Source organism: Macaca mulatta, chromosome 5 (genome assembly GCF_049350105.2).
Source record: "Macaca mulatta isolate MMU2019108-1 chromosome 5, T2T-MMU8v2.0, whole genome shotgun sequence".
Taxonomy (NCBI): domain Eukaryota; kingdom Metazoa; phylum Chordata; class Mammalia; order Primates; family Cercopithecidae; genus Macaca; species Macaca mulatta.
In genome coordinates this window covers 40,926,010-40,951,774 of record NC_133410.1, presented here as the reverse complement: position 1 = coordinate 40,951,774, position 25,765 = coordinate 40,926,010, and the positions used below count along the sequence as shown (strand labels likewise).

Here is a 25,765-nt window from a genome sequence, read left to right as displayed (position 1 = left end):
GAGGCTGCAGTGAGCTGAGATTGCGCCACTGTACTCCATTCTGGGCAACAGAGTGAGACCCTGTCTCAAAAAAAAAAAAAAAAAAGAAAAAAAGAAGTTTGCCTTGTTTTTTTCTAGCCAGTGCTGCAAGCTGACCATTATTTGGTTGTTTCAGACAAATTCACTGGCATTTGCATGGTCTCTGCTGGTTATTGTGTGTCTCATCTCCAGGAGCTTAAACCCTTCCATAGAAGGCAATTCCTCAGTGACCCCTAAACCAGCCAGTGAGTTTGGTTTGCCTTCAATAGCTGACCTCAACTATGCATCAATAGGTATATGCAAACATGCAGCATTGCCATCATCTGTCTATGTAACCCTGGACCAAATGCTACAAGAGAAAGCTTGAGTCTCTCTTTCCCATGTAAGAAAACTAACTGCCACCCCTCCAAAAATAATTAATGGAATACAGAGTTGATTTGAGTATTTTATTTATAAATGTACATTTACTATAAAAGCTGTTGCATTTTAGACAACTTGTTGTTTTTATTTTTTACTGTTTCTCAGAGGCATTTTAGAATAAATATTTTAAATGAAAGTTAGTATAACCGATATAGAACAATGGCCCACCCAGAGCAGTAACATCTTTTGGACGGACTCACATATGAGGTGGATCATTTCAGTTTGTTAAATCTTACACTGTGTATAGATAACTATAATATGTATTGCATTAATCACACTACATAGAAAGGAAATATCATGGAAGTTCGCTAGTGAAAAACAAAAAGTTACCCACGATTTTTATTAAAGAGTAGGGACTAGCTTTTGGAGTATGAGAAAAAAAATCAGACATACTTCTTCAGGAACAATAAATCACTCACTTGCCTCATCTGTTTTTTAAACAAACACATTTACATTATAGCTCAATGGAGCAGAGCATTTTTTTTTCCTGGGATCTCAAAGATTATTTGAAAAGAAATAGATCATGCTCATTACGATGCATTGGAAAAAACAAGATCTAGTCTGCCTAAGCTGCCATGTAACAGACTCCAAATGAAATCTAAATCAAATAGAAATAGAAACAGTTGGCAATTAGAATTTAGTAAATGTTGGAGATGATTCTGTGCTGGTGACTAGTGTTCATTATGGGAAAGCACATTTTGCAGTTGGAGAATGGGGCTTTATTTTTCTTGACTCGATTCTAGCTTCAATACATGTACAATGAGCCTCACTAAGAAATATGTATAAATGGGTTTGTGAAACTAGAAGAGAATGTGCAATATTCATGTAATCCTTACATAACGGATGGAGTTGCACATGTAAAAAGTATTCTATAAAAATCCATTATGAATGACCATATTGTACATGTTTGTGCATTACTGGTGGTACTCTAATATCATGCAAAGTGTAAACATCCACATTATCAAAATATTTAATAAAACATGCAGTGAATAATCAAAATATTGGACTTGATCTGTACATTTTCAAAACAATTTTTCTTTTTTTTTCCTTTTTTCTCTTTTTTTATTTTTATTTTTTCCTGTAAAACAGCAAACACCTCCATGAGAAGTCCTGGAAACTTGGAAGTGACTTCATTTTTCTTCAATGTACTGCATCCATAATTTGTCACTATGTGCAACAGCTTTGCATTTTCTAAGGCACAATTTTTAATGAAATGATGTGTAGATTTCAATCTAATAACAGCTCATCCAAATGACAAATATGGTCGAAATCCCTCCAGTGGCTGAGGAAATTTCTGCACCTATATGGAACCCACATGCAAGGAACCCATCTAGCATGTAATAAATAATCGCTAGCCATACTCAATAAGACACGGAAAAATTATTGCTTACATAACAGAAAAACATCTACTTGACCCCCTTTTATGACTACATCAATCTACTAGGAGTGTATCCACAGTCTACATTCACAAAATGTCATCTTGACTTATTTGCCATTGATTTAAGGCAGAATAAATAGTCCCCCTTTCCCCAGTCTTAAAAACAAAAAACAAAAAACCCAGCCTGGAGATCTACATTGTGATGCTTTTTAATAACTTGACTCCTTTCTTGGCCAGCTGAAACTCATCGCACAGGGCAGAAAATAAACCAGCTCTCCACAAGAGTTCCTCTCTAAACTTCTCCACAGGCAAGGTCCGGAGTTCTTGATAGTAAAAAAAAAGCGATGGAGAGTGGAGGAGAGTCGGTATTCATTGAAGTGGGCAGGGCATAATCTGTGCTGTAGGTTCTTGCTGATCACAGACCAGGGGCTGACCACATCATACACTACGTGGATTCTATTAAGATGGACTTAATGCTTTTCTTTGGACACCTGTGCTTTAGGCCCTTAAGGAGAACTTGCCAGCAAGGGTGAGCAGTGCTCACACCTAATGATGAACTTATCTCGGTGCCTCATCTTCCATATGCCTCATGTTAAGTCTCTTATTGAAGACTCCTAATCTAGTGTCTCGAGAGAAGCAGGCAACAGAGGCCTGATGTCTGACATTGACTCTTTGGAAGATTAAACTTCCTCACAGATTTTGATAATGACTTTGGAAATGATGACTGAAATATTTCCCTCTGCTTTCTTCCTACCTTCGGGCAATGTCCCAGAGTGTAAATCTAGCTGATATTGCAAGGTTTTGCTTTATTTGATGAACCAGCCTATATTAATGACATAACTTCCAAGGTACACAAAATCTAATACTAACGGTGCAATAATTTATTGGTATAATTTCTACCTCCAAAGGTAAGTAACACAAATGTTTCAGGATTACAGTATATATTATCAAACTAGTGTCTTTGTATTAAAAACAAATTATAGCTCAGAGATAGAGCTTGCTGTGATGTTTAGTTTCTGAAATGCATTAAATTTATCCTCCAGTCTTAGAAGACTGTGTGTCTCAAATTGGCATGTCTTGCACTTTCTGCAACTCAATTTGTAAACATAAAGTGTTTAATTCCTAGAAATTCTAAAACAAAACAGGTTTATTGCATCATTTAGCTAATTCCCAAAGAAGAGAATAATACAGTTTAAACCATAAGCCTGTTTGACCATGCTAAAACCTTTTTTGAGCTATTCAGGATCATTACAACCCCATATTCTTTTGTGTATATTGTGCAAATGCAAAAAAAAAAAAAAAAACCCAAAACAATAAACAGGAAAAACACAAACACTGTGCTACAAAAGAACAGATACCACCTTTCAGAAGAGCCTTTCAGAAATTAGGTAAATGCTGAGAAGCCCCTGAACTTGGGATTTCATTAAGCAGTTGCCAGGGGACACCCTCAATAAAGAAATGGTGAGTGATCCGGAAGCTTGATAACCATGTCACAATGTTGTAGGCTGCCCAGCACCTGTGATTAAAACAAACAACAACACAAACAAGGGTGGTCAGGCAACATTTCTCGCTTCAGACATTTTAAAACCTCCCTAATGAGCAACTGCCTTTACCACAGTCTCCTCTTGCTGGGGACTGGAAACTTCTCCCATCCTGCTACTTGAAGTGTGGCCCCAGGACAAGTAGTATTGGCATCACCTGGAGTCTGTTTGAAATCCAGGCTCTTGAGCCGCATGCCAGACCCATTTAATGCCGTGCACAGGTGATTCACATGCACCGTGAAGTTTGATCAAATGCTCTGGATTGCCCTTAAACCAAAGCATCTCCATCAAGTTTTCTACCTTGTCATCTGGGGCAAATAAGCAAGAAAATAATCTCTTTTTTCTCAGTTTCCTTAGGTTTTGATTTCTCTAAGAATAAGTACATTGTAATACGAGGAATTTGACATATGATCTAGAAATAAGATTGCTAGATTCAGCAAGTATAAATACACAACACCCAGTACAATATAATTTCAGATAAGCAACACAGAACTTTTCAGTATAAGCATATCCTATCTGATATTTGGGACATACTTATGCTAAATCCAGAGCATGCAATATTTGGGACATACATATACTTAAAAAAATGTATTGTTTATGTGAAATCCAACTTTAACTTGGATAAAAAAAATTCCACTAGGTATCTTATATTTTATCTGGCAATCCTATCTAGAAAGGATCGTTTGGGTTCCGTATTTTCTGCTGAAACCTTCACAGGATTTCTCCTTTTTAGGCACTACTGTTGTGAGGAGGCAATTGCAACATCTGAAAAGACCCCAGGGAGTTTGCATTAAATGCTTTTGCGAGAGTGAATGATGGAACAGAACACCATGTACAAAGACACAGTCACCCAACACCCAAGCACAAATGGCACAAGTTAAACATGTGACGGCTGGATGCATGACAGGTCATTTGTTTTGCACTTCCATTCCCATTTACATATGAACTTAAAAACTGTTTACATTGCTTTTAGGAATTGCATTTTAATATGCTGGCATGCTATTTTTCCCTTCAAGAGAAAAATTTCATTTAAATGTGACTAGTTACTTGGAGAAATAGGATTATATATTCAGGTTTTATTATTCCACAAAATGAAATTATTTTGTTTCACTCAGAATGCCTATGATGTAAACCACCCCTCACATCTATCCATCTCCACTCTTCTCAATTTAAATCAAATTTTAAAAAGGAAAGAAAAATGGTTTTTAGCCATTTTTTTCCCATTCTGACTCTTTTATTGCATCTTGGATATATTTGACCAATTCAAGCATATTTATACTTCTCAACTGAATTATAATCCCCTCTACCTATTCATTCCTAAGGTATATTTATTTATTAGGACATCAGCAGAGAAATAAACAGTATTCTCAGATGTGCTGGTCATTCTCTCTGTCATGTGTTAACTTAATTGAAATTAGCCTAAAGATACTAATGTTATCTGGAAAAATGAACATGGGAGAACAGTTAGGAAAATTTTGGAAAAAATAATTGGAAAGAAAGTGACCATTGTTACCCAATATTAAAACATATTATGAAGCTACAATAATTAAAAACATTCAGTAATGGAGAATAAATAGGTTAATAAAACATAATAAAATATCCAGAAATAGACCTAAATATATATGGGAACTTAGTTTATGAGAAAGCTGGCATTTCAAATTAGTGAGAAAAAGAGGGATTATTCATTCAGTGATATTCATACAATTGGCTAATTGGAAAAAAAATCAGGCCAGATATCAACCTCATTTTTTACCCCCAAATACAATCCTGATTATGACATATTTACATGTGAAGAAGAAAAAAAATATTCTAGAAGAAATCTCAGCTAAATTTATTTATACACTTTAAATAATGAGAGTTATCCTAAGAAACCTATAATCCAAAAAAGAAACATATATTTATTTTATATGTATTAAATATATATATATTTAATTACATAAAATGAAAATCTTTTGTATGAAAATAATTCACAGAGTGGGAAAACTACTAACCGCAATATGCGGCAAATATAACAAAGGGCAAATTTCTTTAATTTGCAAAGAACTCATACAAATCAGGTGCCAAATAGAAGAACCGGTAAAGGATAGGGAAGCACTTTACAGAAAAGGAAATGTAAATAGTAAATAAACATACGAAAAGATGTTCAAACTCATAATTACGGAAATACAGATCAAAGCAATACAGTGTTCTTCCCCCACCAAGCAGAGTGGAAATTTTTAATGTTTGATGATATCCAGAGCTGATACAGTCTTAGAGGAAAAAAAGGGGGGTCTCTCATACATTTTGCAGGGAGAGTGCACTTTTCTGAATGATAATTAGGCAAGATGTCTGAAAATTTAAAAAGCACATGCCTTTTAAGCCAGCTGTGCTACTGCTCAGAATCTATCCCATGGAGATGCTTTGAAATATTCATCAAGATATATGCACAAGGATGTTCACTTAAAAATAATATTAAAAAATGGGAAACCACCAAAGTGTCCATTCATAGAGAATTAGTTTTAAACTATAAGTCCACACAATGGGATTGCATGCAGCTATTTAAAAGTCATTAAAAAGAAAAAGGAGATACAGCATGTTATCAGGAAAAATTGCCAAGATGGATCATTAAGTTCAAAATGACAGCAACAAAAACAAAGTACAGAACACCATGACTATATGATCATCACCTTTGTGAAATAAAAACCAACACAAATCCAGGTAGATACATCATACTTAATGTAGCTCTGTGTGTACATGTGTGCAAGTGTGTGCATACACATGTACAAACATATATTCTGCCCCACCCCAAGAAATGATTGGAAAGTGATTACAATGGAGAGTTGAACTTTTAATTTGGTGTCTTTCTGAACAATTCAATTTTTCTAACCTTATATCATCTATAACTTTTATTTATTCATTGAATGTCTATAGAAGTATCTAGGCAGAGAAAACAATGGGCCTTGTTTTCTCTGGTAAATCCTGGTAAAACACTACATTTAAAATATAAAATAAAGAAAAAATCATTTTTGTGGCCTACCTCCAAATCACTTTCTTATTTTTCAGCTCATTACAGGAACTCCATGGTTTTGAAATTGAAAGCAGTTAATGCCCTTTATATTTGCATACTTAAGAGAAAAATTCCTGGTCTTGAATTAAAAAGCTAATTTCCAAAAGAAATGACAATGAATCACCCAACCTCTCAATTTAAAAATATCTAGATGAAAAGAGGTCACTGTCACCCAGAGGGGGGTTCACGTTTGTTCTGTTGGCATCCTTCAAGCACTTGAAATTATGAAACAAACTCAGATCTACAGCACTTTTCAAATCTTTCTGAGCAGTCCTTCAACCTAACAGTGCCCTCTTCTGGTTCCATAAATTATATTCAGCTGGTTCACTGAGGTTCACTGAGGTAGAGAAAAAGAACAATCTATAGAAGACGATAGGAAAAATTACATTGAAATCTGGGAGAAAATAGTTTAGTTTTCCTTGTTAGCATATAAAAGCAAAAGTCCAGTTTAAATAATATATGTATAATTATTACCTATTATACATGTATTATATGTGTTCATTTGTGTGTATATATTTATGACATATGGTATACTATTTATGTATTTTAATATATATAATACATGGCATAAAAATTAATATCATGCATGATATAAATAGTCCAGTTTGATAGTAGCGGCTCTAAGTTGGAACTGTTTTGATCTCAAGTCAAGTATTTATTATAGATCTAAACTACTTGGGTTTGATTAAATTTTTAATTCCCATCATTTTATTAACAGGCATACATTTAACTGAATTTACTAAATCTATAGCTATAAAACAAATTACTTTCAATTTTTATTCTTAAAGTTTTCAGTCTTGCAGAGATTTAAGATCCATGTAAAAAGGCAGTAAAAACGTGACTTCACTTTGAGAAATAGTCATTCTTGAGTTTCACACTCCCTATCTTCACTCCAATTTTTAAAAAGAGTTTCTGACTGATGAATCTGCACTAAAAGGTCTTCTGCTGTCTAGGTGACCCACCAGAAGGACTGTACTAATGATGGAGAATGAGGAAACACTCCGAGGCAAGCCACTGGCCATTTTCAGATTTTCTAAACAGTGGCTAGGCAACAGCACCCCCTGCTGCCCTGCAAACTAACATGAACCTTCCACAGTAGGAGGCCCGGATGCAAGATGGGAAAGCAGGCTTCTCACTTACTAAGGCAGCAAATAATTTGTTAAGCGCATATTGTTACTAAGGTATTGTAGAGATAGGAGGTGGGGAAGAATCCACAGAGAAGTAGAACCACCCATCATTGTTGCCTCTCAAGGAACTTTCCATTCAGTTGGGAACACATATGACATAATGAAACTCCTGAATGTAGGGCGTGCACACATTGATGAGTTGGTGCTCGATCTGATAAACAGTGGAGAGCCACTCTCCATATTTAACCATCCCCAAACGGTGCCAGTTGTCTAAAGACATGCCTGAACAAGTGAGCAGCGTTGACAGACCTTACATCTCCTTTCTATCGCACCAAAATCTCTGTAGTGAGCTCAGGCAATGTTTTGACCTGCTAGTGTGCTGATGCACTTCAGGATAAAAAGAATCGGTCCACATTGTAGCAGTAAACTACCAGGAAGAAACGAGTGGTAAATAAATGGTTATTTCACTATCTTTTTTTTTTTTTTTTTTTTTTTAAACCTAGATGTTAAAAAACCTTTCTCTCAGAGTAGAGTGCCAGTGGCTGGGGAAAAATATTTGAATTCCCAAATTGGGTCCTAAGGAAGACATATGATTACACTCGGTCATCATGAGGCATTCTCCCCAGTACTTACTTCTGGATCGCATGTAGCAATCATTACAGTTCAGAAGACCATTTCGAATCCTAACATCAGTCCCACTCACTGCATCTCCAAGCTGGCCTTTACAAATTCCACACTATAGGGTAAAAAGAACAGACATCATAAGATGCATAAGGAATTGTTTCTTTATAATGTTTAGTTACTGTTTATGTGACTAGCACAACAATCCCTACTACAATCACCACATTTGTGGAGCATCTATTATGTGTAAGATGCTGCACCAGTGTCAACTTACAGCAAAAGCAAATATACGGTTAGCATTTTACCTTAATTCCTTGCATTTTACAGAGAAGGACACTGGTTCAGAGACGTTCGTTGACTTGTCCCAAGGTTGTGAAGCTGATAAGTGGTAGCAGGTTGACTCTAAAGCCTAGCCTCTTAACCTCTATCATACACCATTTCTCAATCAAAATGGAAGAACCATTTCAAATGCATTAAACCCTACTGGCTTTAAATAAACACATGGTCCACGAGTTATCAATTGAAACGTGTCCATCAATAATCTTTAAAGGCTTGCCAGCATTGTTGCTAAGTTCTACCAGATCAAAATTTCTAGGAAGTAGCTGTTCCATTTTTAAATTTTATTTATTTATTTATTTTTTAAGACAGTGTCTCGCTCTGTTGGCCAGGCTGGAGTGCAGTGGCATGATCTCAGCTCACCGCAACCTCCACCTCCTGGGCTCAAGCAATTCTTCTGCCTCATCCTCCTATGTAGATGGGATTACAGGTGTGTGCCACCACGCCTGGGTAATTTTTCTGTATTTTTAGTAGAGACGGGGTTTCACCATGTTGGCCAGGCTAGCCTCAAACTTCTGACCTCAGGTGATCTGCCTGCCTCGGCCTCCCAAAGTGTTGGGATTACAGGCGTGAGCCACCGTGCCCAGCCAACTGTTCCATTTTATATTTCCACATTAAAGGCAATGATATTCAGAGCAACAAACCCACTGGGAATTTCCACCAACACAGGCTGAGTACAGAAGGAGACTGTAGGATATACTTGGAGTTTGTACCAGAAGGGTACAAAGGGCAGTGGAAGTTGGTCTGGGTGCCAACCTCTTGCAGGAGGACCAGGATCTAGCTCCTAATTCATGCTCTAAGGTGAGCTGGGACAGAGTGAGGCTTCATCCAAATTATGTTATAAGCTGCCTCTACGTTGCAAGAGTGGGGAATACATCCAAGAGGGGATGTACCTTAAAGTGTCAGGCCAGCTCCAGGAAGTGAATGATTAGAGCGAATAAAGGCCTTGAGAGTTAAGAAGGCAAGTTTCTTGACCCTTGAGAATCTGCAAAGAGCCCTTACCACCTTGCTCATTTCTAGCCCTGATAAAGTTTCTGAGAATAGAATGCAGTGTTGAAACATATTTCTTGGCATAACTATAAATCTTAAAAAGCATATTCCTTGAGCCTCAAAACATCCCTAGACAATTTAGGACATACATTATCTAGCTTAATCTTTACAATGAGAATATTTTTGCTTGTCCTTTGTGGAATGGTTCTCTATAGAAATAAAATAAAACTTAGGAAACTGTGGTCTCATTCTAATACTTTTGATAAATGAAATCTAAAATAAGTATCTATGTTGTGTTTTGCCTATGATAAATCTTGCTTTCAAGTGATTACTGGTATTATTAAATTAATAATTTGGGGACAACTTTACTGAATTTCTCTTAGCTTATCGGCAAAGTGGGAGTTATTTTAAACCCAGGCAACTTTACCTCATAGCCAAGGAAACTACCAACAAGAAATAAGAGAAAATTCAAGAAGGGAAAAGAAAGTATGTCAGCATTATGCAGACCAAGAAATGACTCCTCCTCAGAGACAGAGGGTTTACCTTCAAAAATTACATATTATTTTGAAATGTGTCCATGAGTGGAAAATAAAGACAGGATATGCTGATACAGTCCAGCTTATAAATTTCATAATAAATCAGGTATAACTGGTTAACTCACCTACTTATTACCAAGAGGTCTGGGACTAGAATCTAGGCCTCATTTTCCGTTTATTTACTAATTCATTCACCTAAAAATATTTATTGACACCTACTCTGCTAGGTAGAGAGGAAAGAGTGGTAAGCAAGACAGATATGGTCCCTGCCCTTACGGAGTTTCAGTTTATTAGAGGAGATAATATTTAAATAATTCGATAATCAGTAATAAGGACCAAGAAAGGTTCTATAAGGACCTGTAACAAAGGCAACTTAATCTGGGTGGGCAGGGCAGCTTTTTTGAAGGAGTGATATTTAATCTAAGATTACAGACACATTCATTCTGAGACCTACAATTTTCTAACTAGCCACTGAATTGACAGACAATTTTCCACTAGGTCAAAGACTAAAACCGTTTCACATTAAGTCATAAGAGTTTAAGAAACAGCATAGACATTACATTCCAAATAAATCCACATGGCCCTAAAAGATTTGGAAGAGCATCATCCTCCCCAGCGTCCCATTCTCAGCCTCTCGCTGAAGTATATGTTCTTTAGCAACAAAAACTGTTTTGTAAGGACAAACTGCACAAACCTTTCTGCTTCTTCTAATCTGACATCCCAGAGGGATTCGTGATAGGAGACCTTCCTTCTGAAGGATGGAATCCAACCACACGTCTATACAACCCAGACAGGGAGACCTCACAGACAAAGCCCTCCAGAATTTCTAAGAGGCATTTCTCAGCACAGAACGATGCCAAAAGACATCACGAAATTGTGTCTGGAGAGAAAAGCAGTAAGTACGTACCCTGAAACACTGGATGTGAAAATAGAGATTGAGGGTCTCGATGATCATCGCAGCTCCTTTACCCAAAGGAAGCCCACAGGAAGAGCACAGCTTCTTTCCACTTATAGACCTAGGTTTAAAAATATACGTCACAATAAAACTTCAGTTTAGAATACCTGGTCAAACACACAGACATGTAACCTCATGCAAAAATGAAAACATGGATTTTTAAGATGCCTATATCATGAATAAAATGAGAATGACAGAACTGATGATGAATTGGAGATTCAACATTAGATATAAATGGCAAACAACTGCCAGACTAAATATACTAGGTCTCCACTGTGGTACTGAATCTGGTGCGTGTGTTTAAGTTATTAGGCTATTTGTTTCAAGAAGTTTGTGCTGTAGTCTATTCAAATGCCTCAGAATGATTCAATATATTTATCATACTTTTTTATAAGTCCTAAAAGATAACTGAGTTTCACTTTGCTGAGGTTTCAATGTTGCTTTTAAATTTCCTGTAAGTGATTCACTGGTCCACTACAGCATTTCTTTTTATTTACTAAGAAAACAACATTTTTGTTTGAAAATAATCACCTGTGATACAGCAGACTAGGCAGAGGGCCCAGAGAGGTGAGATTTAATGTCTGCTCTGTCACCAACCTTTTAATAGGAAAGGATTGGACCAGATTATCTCTATGACTTCTTCTAGTGCAAACACTCTGTGAATGAAGGCACTTGCCTTCTCTCTAAACTGTAAGCCTCTTGAGGGCAGGACTGAATCTACCTCCTCTCTGTACCCCTGCAGCATCCAGTACAGTGCCCAGCAATGGACTGGAACCAAACCAGCAGAGCAAAACCAGGTCAGAGGACATCATCAGCAACCCATCTGAAACTAGACAGCTATCCTCTGAAAGGCAGCTTTTGTACAACTGAGATCGTATTGCAATGATGCCAGATGTCTGAGACACTCTTGGAATTACACAAGGAATTTAAAAATATGCAATATCATTTGAAAACCAGCAGGATACAGAGGGACAGGAGAAACAGAAAGGAAGACAGTAGAAAAGAGGAAGAGTTCCCCTAACCAAATGCTATTTATTAGTATTTCCCTTTTATCTAATAGTTAAATGAAATTTCTACATCAAAGAAAATCTCTGAGTACTCAGTAATTTGTCTCTCCAGGGAACGGGAATTCAGGCAGCTTTTTAAAATATCATGGGGCCCCATTAATGTCCAGAAGCCATCAGTAGAGAGCTGGAGTAGGTTAGAAGGATGAAGTTTCGTTTGTCAGCCTCCGCCTGGTTCTCTGTAAGAGCCACGAGCGGATCCTGCCTAGAAGGGCTGAGGCCTCTTGGAGGGAAAGGCGCCAGCTTTGGAGCCCAGCAATTGTCTGGTGGATTTTATTATTAAATTGGAGGTTCCACACAATGTAATTAAAGCCCTGTGGCCATAGCGGCACCAATGTCACAGGCCTGACTTTTTCTGTTGCAGCTGATAAATCTGCAGGCAGATGAACAATGTTCTCTTTCCTCTTGCCTGTGTGTGTGTGTAGGAAGAGATGTGGATGGACGCATCCCTCAAAATCATTTGGCAAGCACTAATTCAGTTGAAATGATGCTTGGCAAGCTCGAGTCACAACAAAGCAGCCTCAGAAAGGCCTGCTGACCTCTTGTACCTGTTTGGTGACTGACCGGGAGGGGTGGGAGAACAGGGAGAGAAAGGCCCAGCCTGGAAGTGCTCTCGGGGACTTTTCCTGTAATGTGGTAAAGGAGTCAGAAATTACGACAAGTAAAGAGAAGCCAAACTCCATTTAAAAAAGACATTTTAGATTAGGAAAATAAAATAAAATGAAACTTTCTTGACAACCAAAACAAAGACCACAGCGTTTCCTGGCAGTATTTTATTTTTTAAATGAACAAAAATACTAATAATGTCTAGCAAGAATTGTACATGCATTAACTACATAAAATCAAAACCAGGTTGGCATGCTGGCATTGCTGAACAGAAAAGACAGAATATTTTTATAATCTTTATTTTTAGTTAATTTCTTCGTTAGCTAAAATGGCCAGGTTGTTTTTTAAGTTGCTTGCCAAACTGCTTTGGCATGCTACTTAGATATAAAAATGACGGATTCTGTGGAAGGGGAAAGATGAGGAGGGATCCAGGGGAGATCTTCAAGGAGAGCCCAGAGATGAAGGGCAGACCTTAAAGGAGCTCTTTTCAGTGAGTTCCCTTATCAACAAATTCATTACGGGTATGTGTGATGAAGGGTCATGTTCAAAACATGTAACAACTGGTATATCGTAGGCATCAACAAGTCAGAATGGCTCCCAGCTAGAAGCTAGCAGAACGGTTGTACGTGAGCCCTGCCTGTGATTAAGCCATCAGTTCTGGGCTCTTGCTTTTAAAAGTGAATATCATTTGTAAAGAAAGGGGTAGAACACAAAAAAGAACAAGGGAAAGAAAAATACCAACACGGACGCGAACAGCGTGTGAGTCCACCTGTCTTCCGCTTTCAGCAGAACTCCCTGACCCTGCTTCCCACCCAAACCTCCCTTGCCAGCGAAAGCTTGTCTTCTTCAAATATCACATTTTCATGTAACACCCTAAAGTATCAGTACCAATGCTTAAAAAAAGATTAAACATCACTGCAATAATCAATAACAAGAGTGATTACTTCCAGGCAATTTTAACTTCTATTGATTCGAGTGTCACATAGACAAATAGAAATGAAACTGGATAGACATAAAAGAAACAGAGGAAATGGTTCAAATATTGCATTGGGGTAAAGGAAAATGTAACAAGAAAATATAAGGCAATAAATAAATATTTTTCTCTTACAAAACAAGTTATCATCATCATCATCATCATCATCATCATCATCATCATCTTCATCACCGCACCTACTATTAGCCAGGCACAAAACCCTGTGAGGTAGGGACTATTGTCATTCCCATTTTGTAAATGAGGCAGAGGAAGATTAAGTAATATGCTCAAGGTCCAATGTTGGTAAGTGGCCGAGCCAAAATCCGAATGGAGGTGGTCTGGCTCTAGGTAGAATGACTGGTTACAGTACTATGAATGTTATAACATTTTAAACATTGTGATTATAAGGTATCTCTGGCTCAAATGTGATCTTACTGTGAAACTGAGGGTTCATTTTGAATTCCTCTACTACTTAATCAGTTAAATAATCTGGACATGTTATTTAACTTCCCTGAGCCTCAATTTCGTTGTCTGTAAAATGGCAGGAACAATCTCATAAAGTTATTGGAAGGGTTCAGTGAGTTAATAGATAAAGAGGAGATAAATATATGTAAACTCTTCAACAGGGTGCCTACTATAATGAAATGGTTCAAACATGATAGAAACTATTATTGTCAAAAATACTTTCTTACAAAATTAAAATACGGCCCAGGTAGTTACCTTAAGGGAGAACATAATAATGAGAGAGTAACATTTTTTCTTGAACAAAACTTTGTCCACAGACTTTGAGGTGATTTAACTCAAATCAATTACAAACACAACAAGCCTGCACCTGCTTTCCAATGTTTAAATTTGTGGGCTAAAAATATAACTTTGCCTATTACAACTCGATAAATTCAGAGTACATATTCACTTGCCAGAAAGACTGCCCCAAACTTCCAGTTATGTTGACTATCTTGTCAATAAGATTTAATGGAGAGAAAGCACAAAAATGTGGCTGTCATCTTGCCATCTCACATTTTTCATTCTTCCCCCTTCTAAGTTAATGAATTTTTCAAACAGGGAATCCCACAACCATCGTGTCTGGTTACTCACTTCCGCCTTTCACTGGGAGACTCGATCTGATGGTTAATGCTTTTATCCAGTGGGAGGGTTTTTGGCTTCACGTCTTCTGAACTGTGCATTGGATTTGATACCTGCTGATTCTGGGATGGATCTGAGGCCAATTAAAGAACATAAATGTAGTGCACAGTAAAATCACCTTACTACCCAGGAAGTCACCTTTCTTTAAAGTGCTAATGCCTGTTGAGGTTTCATAGCGATTTCATGCAGGTCATGGGCACATGGTGGTTAGAGAGGCCACTTAAATCACTGCATCACGATTTAGTTCTGGAAGCAAAGGAGGTTAGGAACCATGCCCTTTCCCCTCGCTGATTTCTGATGTCATAAAACAGTACTTTAAAACACTGACTTCTTATGCATGAAAGAAAGCAAATCTGGGTGGACGCAATTATAATCTGGAACATCATTTCTAAAACACAGTGAACACCCATTGCTTTCTCTGACTCATGGATCACATCAACTGCGATGTGGTTTAAATCCACAGGGCACCTGAATGGTATTCAGCTTGCAGGGATATCTCCGTTTGGGAACATGCACAAATCTATGCTTATGTATTATAATCAACCCAGGTAAATATCTGTGTAGACAACAGGCTAAAGAGTGTAAGGCAAAATTCATTAATTCCACCATTATTGCTTTGGCAATAAATACATTTACCAGGGTAACTCTTTCATCCTCTTAGCTCACTCCTCCTCTTTATATCATTCAGGATTTGAAGTTTCAGTTATCTAGGAATGATACTGAAGACGCTCGGCATGTAGAATTTGGTCATTTTGGTGAGGAATACATTTAAATTTTGTTGTGGCGAGCCAGGAGTGTGGGAGACACAGGTGGAAATGAGGGTGAAGTGGCAATGGGAGCTGACGGGACCTTCCCAACATTCCAGCACCCGCATCTCACCCAGCTTTGGGGATTCCACTCCTCCATAAGCATTTTATGGGGAGATTATGTCCAATGGTGGAATTAGGAATTTGAGGAAGTCTCAGAATGCACTACTTATGAAGGTCAAAGGTTTTCTGTAAAGTTACATTTTTTTTAAAGTGCGAACACCGTCTCAGGTCTCACTGAGTCCCCAGCACACAGTGGTGGGAGCTTATTTGCTATATATTGGGCATAAGCTAGAAGTCCAGGGCCCTTAGAAAGAAGCCTGCAGCCAGCAGAGATCATAGCTTTCTGGACAATGTGAGGGTCTAACAACAATTTAAACATTGAATGAAACTGGTCTTCTCCATTCTTACCCTGAGCAAGCTGTGGATTCGTCCCACAGCGTGGGGCCCCAGCCTCGGTATCCAGTTGATGGTCTTCATGAACTCCTTTTGATACAGGGTTTCCAGAATGAGCCAAGGCCCCTTGAGTTAGGCTGTTAAAATAAAGAGGTATACTTCAGAGCAGACAGAAAAGTAACTGAATGAAACTTCTTGGTCCTATAACTTAAAGGATGGAAGTACCAATTATAATATATATAAAAAAAGATGGGACTGTTTATTTATTCTTTTTATTTTAAAATAGATTTAAAATGATAAAGTACTACAAATTTCTATTATCCATCCATTTAACAAGCTCAACAAACTATCATTTCTGATGCCTTCTCTGTCCACGAAGGTCTTCATTCTAATAATTTCAAGGAATGCCAGTGCTAACCTGATGTTCACAAGAGAGGACTTACTGTAAAAATCATTTAGCCACATGAAACCTTTGAAGACCATGGTCACTCACTGGCCTTTCAGTGGCTTCTGTGTGCAAAGAATGAACAGATGGAGGAGATAAAAGGAAAGTTTTTCTGGTGAAAACAGGGACAGCCTGGAGAACTAGCTAAAATTCATGTAAAACGTCTGTCTGGAGAAATTGCAAAAATGCAAAAAATTGCAAAAATGAAGGTAAAAGGTTTTCTGTAAAGTTACATTTTTTGTACATTTTGTAAATAGCTTATCAGCATCATTCAGATCTTCCTGACTAGTGGTTTTCATTGCATAAAAGTCCCTTTCAAGAGTGTAAACTGGAAAGTCATCCAAGGGCCCTATAGTTTCTGGACATAGGCCTGAGCACCTGCAGCTTACAATTTAACCAGTCTTCTAGCTAATGAGCATAGGAGGATTCTCAGGGCAAAATCCCATCCGGAGAGCTCTGCTCCCAGCCAAACTTGCAAGTTGGCCAGTCTTTGAAAATGACACTTAGCCTTTCATGCCTCAGATCCCTCTGGGGTGCTGGTGTGTGTGTACATGCATGCACTCTTGCCAATACCTATCTGGTATCTCGGAGCCCAGAGGAAAACATCTTTCTCATGAACAACATGTTGGTTGCAGAACACTGCCAGCTTCTTGGGCTTTCTGTAGGTCCCTTCTAGCTAAGGGATGGGGTGGGGTGGCATCAATAAACCCATTACAACCCACAGCCACAAACAAAGTCTGCTCCAGTCTGAGCTAGTTTTGAGTGCTCCAGGGGTCTCTAGCTGTCCTTTTCTGATCTCCCATGGAACACAGTAGAGCATGGATGGGGTGACTACCCATAATCAATTGACTAGTTGGTTATCCTTTATATTATCACCAGAATAAACATGGTTTCTTACAGCTCAGGGGATAATAATGGCCAAGTTCAGGTCCACAGTGAAACCACAGTGGTGGGACCCCAGGTTCTCATTTCAATTTCTATCACTCCAGACACATTCATCATTTCAAGTGAGTAATACTTAGGTTTGGGGCTTTGAATCAGCTTTTGAAGACTGATACTGTCCTCTTTGTTTAAAAAAGAGTTTGCCTTTTCAAAAGTAAGGCTATTTAGGCCAGGCATGGTGGCTCACATCTGTAATCCCAGCACTTTGGGAGGCGGAGGCAGGTGGATCACCTGAGGTCAGGAGTTTGAGACCAGCCTGACTAACATGGCGAAACCCCATGTCTACTAAAAATACAAAAATTAGCTGGCTGTGGTGGCACATGCCTATAGTCCCAGCTACTTGGGAGGCTGAGGCAGGAGACTCACTTGAACCTGGGAGGTGGCAATTGCAGTGAGCCAAGATCGCACCATGGCACTCCAGCCTGAGACAGAGTGAGACTCCATCTCAAGAAAAAAAAAAAAAAAGAAAGAAAAAAGAGAAGGCTATTTATATTCAAGAGCATAAGGACACTGATTTTAGACCTATTACAAAATATGTCCAAGCAATATGTAATGTATTACTGGAACATTCATTTCAAAGCTGAATATAATTTGCATCAGCAAAGAGTACCCTTCCTGGGCATGCACGAGTAGAGTCCAGCTTTGTAAATTTTCATGGACGGCCTGAAATGGGCTCATACCTGCCCTTCTCCTCCAGTTGATCACTTTCCCTAGTCTTCAGCAATAAGTCACTGTCATCTCCCTGGAATGATTTCTTCCATCTTCTGTCTTGTTTTTCATCTTGACAGTTTCCCAGATCTATCTTATTCTAAGGAGAAAAACAATGAAAATCTTAAGTATACATTTTAAATACACTGTATAACCCTTATCTCTGGCCAGGGATATCTGAAGTATTTTTCAATCATGTTGCCTATAATTTAAAAACAGTTGTACAAATTAACTGAATAGCCACTGATTTCCAACTACTTGGAATAAATGTATAATCTGAATCTCTTTCGAAAGTTATTACAAAAGGGAATTGATTAGAAAACCCCTCTTTCAAAATAAAACAGTCATAGGACTGCTCATTTCAGGACAAATGGTTTTCTGGTATCCACAGGTTATTTTCCTTTATGTGGATTATGGACTATCCAGGTCTTTATATAACTTCTGCCCTATCCTTCCATCTTCTATGACCTTATTTGGGGAATGTGGAGGCAGACCAGACTTTATAGGCTCTCTCTGGCCTTCAAAGACAACATGTAAATTTCTTGAGAATTTTTGTTTGTTTTTGGTGCTGTCCTACATAAGTTCATTTTATTTATTTATTTAGGTTTTTAAATTTGTTTTTTGTTTTGTTTTTAAGTTTCGGGGTACATGTGCAGGATGTGCAGGATGTGCAGGTTTGTTACATAGATAAACAGGTGCCATGGTGGTTTGCTGCACCCATCACCTAGGTGTTAAGCCCAGCATCAATTAGCTAGTTTTTAAAAATTATTATTATTTCCTTTAGAGATAGGGTCTTGTTCTCTCACCTAGGCTGGAGTACAGTGGTGCAATGGCAAGATCATGTTCACTGTAGCCTTTACCTCCCGGGCTTAAGGGATCCTTCTGCCTCAGCCTCCCAGGCAGCTGGGACTACAAGTCTTGTGGAATGTGGGGGGTGAGAAGCGATTTTCATGGACGCTGGTGGAGAACATATTATTGACATCTCTGCTGCTGCCAAACAATGGAAAGGAATGTATAGTATGGCAGAGGGGAATAAATGTCTATTGAATGAATGAATGATCTGGCAACTGGGCTGTGAGAAGAATATTCCAGAACATGACTTCACTAATTGAGATCTTGCCAGCCAGGTGTGGAGAGACTCTGGCTTCCAGCCTACTGGGATAGATCTGGCTGGGGTAATGACTTTACTGCTCCACAGGAAATGACTCGAGTTTGGCAGCAGCAGTGATGGAACAATGGGGCACAATGGCCACATAGTTGCTGACGTGATTCTAGGGGAATAGCTAGTCTTGGATTTAAACTATTGAGTCTGTTGGGTAACCCTGGTCTTGGGGTTTTGTACTTCTATTTAGGTTTCTTTATTTCACAAATTGCTTTTAATCTGTGGTCTCACCATTGTCCCATTGCCTTCAGTCACGGAGGAAGAGGTAGACAGCTGGTCAGCGGAACTTGAAGAAACAGTAAATGGAACCACAGTGTCTTCAATTATCTTACGCTCCTAAGGGGAAGGACAGAAATTGATGAAAGGGGGGGAAATAAAAATCATATTTGTCAAAAGAAAAATGTCATTAAGGCACTTTAGAAAAAAATCAGAATATGTTCAAACAAGCAGGACATTTAAAAAAGTCTTATTTTCCAAAAGCATGCAAATCATATAACACTCTCCATGGGTAATAATTTAGAAATTAACATTTAATTTTGAAAAACAAAGACTCCGCAAATTAATTGGTTAGAGTGATACAAGAAGCCTAATTAGAAATGCTATTTTCTGATATATGGATCTGATTATGACATAGGGATCTGATTATGCACCAAAAGTATTGTTGAATATAAAATTCACAATATTAATTATGAACAAACTTTAGATAATATACATAAAATGCAGCCCCCTTTAAGTTATCTAATGTGTTCTGGCTTATTCATTTAAAAAACAAAATGAACCTAAACCAAATTCTCTTCTCCTCCAAATCTCTTTAGTGCTCTATAGTAAATGCATTCATTCAGCCTCAATATCAAAATTATCCTCATAGAATTAATTCACTATTACCAAACAACAAACACACAAATGAATGGAACTGATTATTTCATGTCACCTCTCCAAGATCAATCAAGAATCTGACTCACTGATTAGAGAACAGATGTAATTGTATCGTCTCCCTTGACTGACTCAACACGCCCTTACCATGAACTGTATTTGAGGGGAATTTTGGTCTTTTAGAACCTAAATGACATGACTGTTTTAAAGAGGTTGATGGGATTCTGCTGTCAGTAAAGAGTCAGACACAGCCACACGCATCTGCATGCCACAGACACAGAGAGTGTTGCTAGATTGAGGAATTGGGACGACAAGGTCAAATTCCTTCTTGGGAATTTCCTACCTCCTCATAGTATCTGCGTTCTTCCTCTTCCACCTCCTTTTGGGCCTTTTCCCACTCTTCTTTCAGCTTGTCCTGCTCCTTCTGGTATCTCTCCTGTTATGGAATTTCCATAGATTGTTCTGAACTGATTGCATACGTCATCGGGAATTTTCCCCCCTAAACCACCATGCACAATACGTTGCAAGATTATCTTCTTCTTGTAAGGATTCTGAATGTAATTGATTCATGCAATGGAAAGGGAATACAGTTTTGTGGCACTCAAATATTTTGGGAACATAAAAATGCAATGGACAGCAGTATTTTCTACTGCTCATGTTTTGCTTACAGAAAGAGAAAAGACAGAAAGGTGGAAAACCTCTAAAATCTTCCTTCACTTGGGTATTGTCCCAGGTGTGCTAAATCAATAGTTTGGTTTTATTGGGCCCTTTAGAGATGAGTTTTGCCATTCCACTAATAGAAATGCATTGCTGCGAGGAGAGTGTGATAAAAGATGAAAAACCTTGAAGGTTTATAAGACAGACAATACAGAAAGGTCCACTGTGGACAAGATGATAATTAGCTGAGTAGCTGAATCACTCTTTGCTTGTGACTATTTTACCAAAATATTCTTCCTAGCTTTAAGTAACTCCTGAATTAAGAGTAGTTTTTAACCAGTCCATTAGAGGACTTCTTCAGAACTGCCATTTTTGTTTTCAGAAACAATGCAGCACAAGTCACCATTTCTGGGGGGGGGAAAGAACATACTATGAATAAAAATGGTGTTCAAAATGTGACTGGAGTCCCTGATGGCTGATTAGAAGAAATGAATAAATGGGTATTAAAATCAACGCACAAAATGAGAAGTGACACTCCTGATGCCTTGGGAATGGCATCCTGACATGACAGACAAAGGAACCATTGATGCGTGGTGCACACACTCAAATATTTTAGGCTGACTGTTGTCAATCCTCTCTTCAGGGCTGAAACAAGTCTGCTTCTGTCTTCATGGGGAAGCCACTGAGATTTCCTGCAGGCATCACCTGTTTTGTCGGTATCTTAGGAGCAGAAGGACTTTCTTGGCATTCTCTGGAGCATGGTGTTCTTATTAACTCTAACAAAATCACTGTTGATCAACCCATGGCATGCTCTTTATCTCCAGGTAAAAATGTGTTATGAAAACCAAATATTGTAAAGTTTTAGAGAGGGACCTCAGGGGCTTTTTAGAATAGAGGAAAGAGACCTTAAAACTACATAAAAGCTGGAAACCAGTAAAGCTTCTTAGACTTCTTGGTTCTAGGAGCTTACATCATGTGTTCCCCTCACCAAGAGGATGAACTGATTATGCAGAGAGGCAGAGAGTGAAAGATGCAGTATTACACACACACACACACACACACACACACACACACACACACACACACACAGAGTCTCTCTCCCTCTCTCACGCCCTCCCCGACAAACACCTTGGCCCACAACCCACGATGCCATACCAGGCAACAAGTTAGAAACACAGGAGCAATAGAAAGGCCTGGTGCCTGCGTCTGTTACCAGGGGTCACCCCTTGGCATGTAATAGAGCACCACAGTGGGGAGCACATTTGCCTGACTTCACCGTGTGGAAATCTGACTCTTGGCTGTTCATCATTTACATAGGGAATGAGGACCTAACTCTCCCAGAGACGAGCAGATGGTCGGGGTGCACTGAGGTCTCACAATGGACCTCAAATCCCAGCAGCTCCAAGACTTTGATGAATCAGGTTCCTACTAACAGTTTGGTATTGAAGTCTTAACCTTCTGCAAGTTCCAAAATGCCAAATTTAGGCAGAACCAAAACCACACTACCATCTACTACTGCTATATAAATCACCATCCACCATCTCACCCCTGGGAATTCAGCCAAAAGGATTAGAACAAAAAAAAAGAAAAAGAAAGAAAAGAAAAAAAAAGTAAAATAAACTTGCATTAAGCATTGCTTTCTACAAGCAGCAGAAAGTCACCAAAATTAATGAGATTTAACATATTTTCCTTTATTTATTTATTTTTTATTTTTTGTAAAATCAGTACTAGTGGGAATGTAGTGGAAGGACCATGAGTTTTAAAGTCATCCAGATTTGGATTTGAATCTGGTCTTGACACCTGTTAGCTGTGTAACCTTGGGCAATTAATTAATTTCAGTGAGCTTTACTTTCTTCAGTTGCAAACAAGGGCTAATAAGACATACTTTGAAGTGTTGTTTGAGGATAAATGAAGTAAAAATGTCAAGCACTAACCACAGTTCCTGGCACATCCCAGGTAACCAACACGGGTTAGTTCTTTAGGTTGCTAGATTGCCTTTTGAAGCCGTGTTAATCCATAAAACTGGCACGAAGTAGGAGTATGATGAACTTACTACCAGAATTTTTCTAGAATTGATAATCAGCAGCTTTTACTCAAAGGTAGAGCAAACATTTCTTTTTCTTTTTTTGTGTGTTTTTGAGACGGATTTTCGCTCTTGTCATCCAGGCTGGAGTGCAATGGCGCGATCTCGACTCACTGCAACCTCTGCCTCACGGGTTCAAGCGATTCTCCTGTTTCAGGCTCCCTAGCTGGGATTACAGGCATATGCCACCATGCCCGGCTAATTTTGTATTTTTAGTAGAGACTGGCTCCATGTTGGTCAGGCTGGTTCTTTTTTTTGAGACAGTCTCACTCTGTTGTCTAGGCTGGAATGCAGTGGCGCGATCTCAGCTCACTGCAACCTCTGCCTTCTGGGTTCAAGCAATTCACATGTCTCAGTCTCCTGAGTAGCAGGAATTACAGGTGTGCATCACCACGCCTGGCTAATTTTTGTATTTTTGTAGAGATGGGGTTTCGCCATGTTGCCAGGCTGGTCTTGAACTCCTGACCTCAGGTGATGCACTCACGTCGGCCTCCCAAAGTGCTGAGATTACAGTCGTGAGCCACCACACCTGGCCCTCAAAGGTAGAGCAAACGTTTCTATTTAAGAAACTAGACTGAGGCTAAATTTTATTTCATGTGTATGCTAGCAGAGAGCTTTTAGATAATTAATTCCCCCTGCTACTTGGACCAGAAATTGATTGGCAATTAAGGAGGTGATGAATGGGTAGACTGGCCCTTAACCATATTTGGAAGAGTTTTTGGTTCAGCGTTAATATGAATGGTTTTTCATCATGTTTATTATTGTAGTCTTTGGCAGGAAGAATGAGACACAGGGTACTCCATTACATGGACACAAAATGTGGGATCCATGTGGATTCCTTTCCACATTTCCTGTGCTAAAAGTCTACTTAATGCAATGGAAAGTAAAGTAAGAGAAAAAAAAAGAAAAAACAAAAAAAGCAGCAAACCCAGTCCTACCTGAAGCAAACGTTCCTGTTCCTGTTGCCATTTTTCCTGTCGCCTGCGCTCCTCTTCTGGGTCCCATGCCCAGAACTTAAACTGCTTAGAAAAATAAAAGCATGATCAGAACGGAGCCATGTCCTCAAGGGACAGGCCAGGTCAAGAATAGACAATTGGCCTCTGGCCTGGCACCCACATTGACACACAGAAGCAGAAGGCTTCACATATCTAAACATCCTCTTTGGTGGCAGAAACCATTTTTTAATCTTAGTCCCTCTTTGATTTTCTTCCAAGATGCTGGTATGATTCTGTGAATCTTTTTGGAGCTAATGAAAACACAAAGTAATTAGCCACTGGCGTTGGAAAGCTTTGCTTCATTTCTCTTAGAAGTGATTTCTCTTAAACGCATTCATGCTTCTGAGCTTAAGGTGCTCATTCTGCATATCGATCCTGGGTCCAAGCAAACAAGACCGGTTATTTTAGCAGAAATGCATTTTGTAAGAAGTAGTGTTTGCCACACTATAAAACTAATCTTTTATACTGCAGTTGCTTTCCCATACCACCTTTCCCTACAGGGGGTTATTTAACTCACAAATGCTCACCAGTAACACCTAAGATCCAGGCAAGCAGATCACTTGCCCTGAGGCCCGCATGACACAAACGCTCAAGCTCAAAGACTTATTTCCTTTTTGTATTAATAAAAGGTTTTTGCAAGTTTGGGAAACAAGTAAATAATGGGGAATAACAGAGAAAAATCCATGAACCAATGCAGGTGTCCAGGCCACAGAATATGAGACTGGGAGGGTGCAGGTCGGGGGAGGGAGGAGGGAAATCAGTCAGCCCCCGGGAAACGAGTAAAGAGGGGTTGCTGTGTTTAAAGTTGGCTGCCCCAGTCACCCAGAGTAGGTGCCCAGGCAGACCAGGTTCCTCAGTAACTGTGCTCCTCCCTTCCCTTTGTTCTGAAGGGGTAGGACAGGGAGGCAACTGCCTGGGAATCTTGAGTTGAAAAAGCAAGGCAAGGGTGGGGAAGGTGTCGGGGGATGGGAAACAGGGTTGGGGTGGGGAGGGGTGCAGGCAGAATCTGTGTACCCCGGTAGCCTGGGAAGATGAACAGGGGCAGTCCTATCCAAGGCTTTGATAGATCCAGTTAGTGCCCAGGGTACCTGGGCCAGGCCACCCCCCACTCTGCCTGGCCCCCAACAGATTCATATTACCATTCAGGTGCATGCAGGTGGGCTGGCCCAGGGAAGTATTTTGAAGCAGAGAATGCAGGCCAGGCCATGGGTGATGCTTGATTTATAACTTCATAAATATTTAGAACTTTAATATATTTGGACAAATGAAACATGGGCCTCATTTTGTACTCTTGCTACCGTGCTTCCTGCAATTGATTGCGATGGCCACAATGCTCACAGAATAGTCAAACACAAGTGGGCCAATAAGCTAGGGATACTAGCTTATCGCTTCCTACTTGCCACTCCTGAGTTTCACACTGCGCATTAGCATATTACAGGCTCTGGTAAGTTATGCAGGGGGAAAATCATTTAATTGTGTATACAGATGGTCCCCAACTTAACAATTTTTCAAGTTTATGATGGTGCAAAAGCAATATGCAGTCGGTAGAAACTGTACTTCAAATACCCAAACAATCATTCTGTTTTTCACTTTTAGGTTGGTATTCAATATATTTCGTGAGATATTCAACACTTTATCATAAAATAGGCTTTGTGTGAGAGGATTTTGCCCAACTGCAGGCTAACATAAATATTTTGGGCACATTTAAGGTAGGCTAGGCTGAGCTATAATGTTCAGTAAGTTTGGCGTTATCAAATGCAGTTTTGACTTTGAGTATTTTCAACTTACGATGTCTTTATTGGGATGTAACCCCATTCTTAAGTTGAAGAGCATCTGTAATCTAAAATTTCCCAAACTCCCTTGGATGACCATAAATGTTATCCAAATGTGGTTACACCAGATGGGAAATTCTATTAGAATTTAATGACATTGGAAGTTGGCTCC

At 39.0% G+C, this 25,765-nt stretch overlaps 1 protein-coding gene across 41 annotated transcripts in view; it reads right to left on the bottom strand.

The window, feature by feature from the left end:
* Window positions 1-450: 450 nt before the first annotated feature.
* Window positions 451-25,765, bottom strand: part of LIMCH1 (LIM and calponin homology domains 1) — a 342,574-nt gene continuing 317,259 nt past the window's right edge. For 11 of the 41 annotated variants that reach the window (XM_078003339.1, XM_078003354.1, XM_078003352.1 and 8 more), the window contains 9 exons: window positions 23,765-23,845; window positions 20,430-20,522; window positions 19,445-19,549; window positions 18,024-18,151; window positions 15,972-16,093; window positions 14,707-14,827; window positions 10,921-11,029; window positions 8,164-8,266; window positions 451-3,332 (listed from right to left, as the gene is read on the bottom strand). In XM_078003339.1, coding sequence (XP_077859465.1) covers window positions 3,307-3,332; window positions 8,164-8,266; window positions 10,921-11,029; window positions 14,707-14,827; window positions 15,972-16,093; window positions 18,024-18,151; window positions 19,445-19,549; window positions 20,430-20,522; window positions 23,765-23,845 — 888 coding nt within the window. In that variant the 3' untranslated portion in view covers window positions 451-3,306. Of the gene's footprint in view, window positions 3,333-8,163; window positions 8,267-10,920; window positions 11,030-12,571; window positions 12,659-14,706; window positions 14,828-15,971; window positions 16,094-18,023; window positions 18,152-19,444; window positions 19,550-20,429; window positions 20,523-23,764; window positions 23,849-25,765 lie in introns of all 41 variants that reach the window. The other 30 variants (XM_078003336.1, XM_078003348.1, XM_078003351.1 and 27 more) reach the window with 5 other exon arrangements.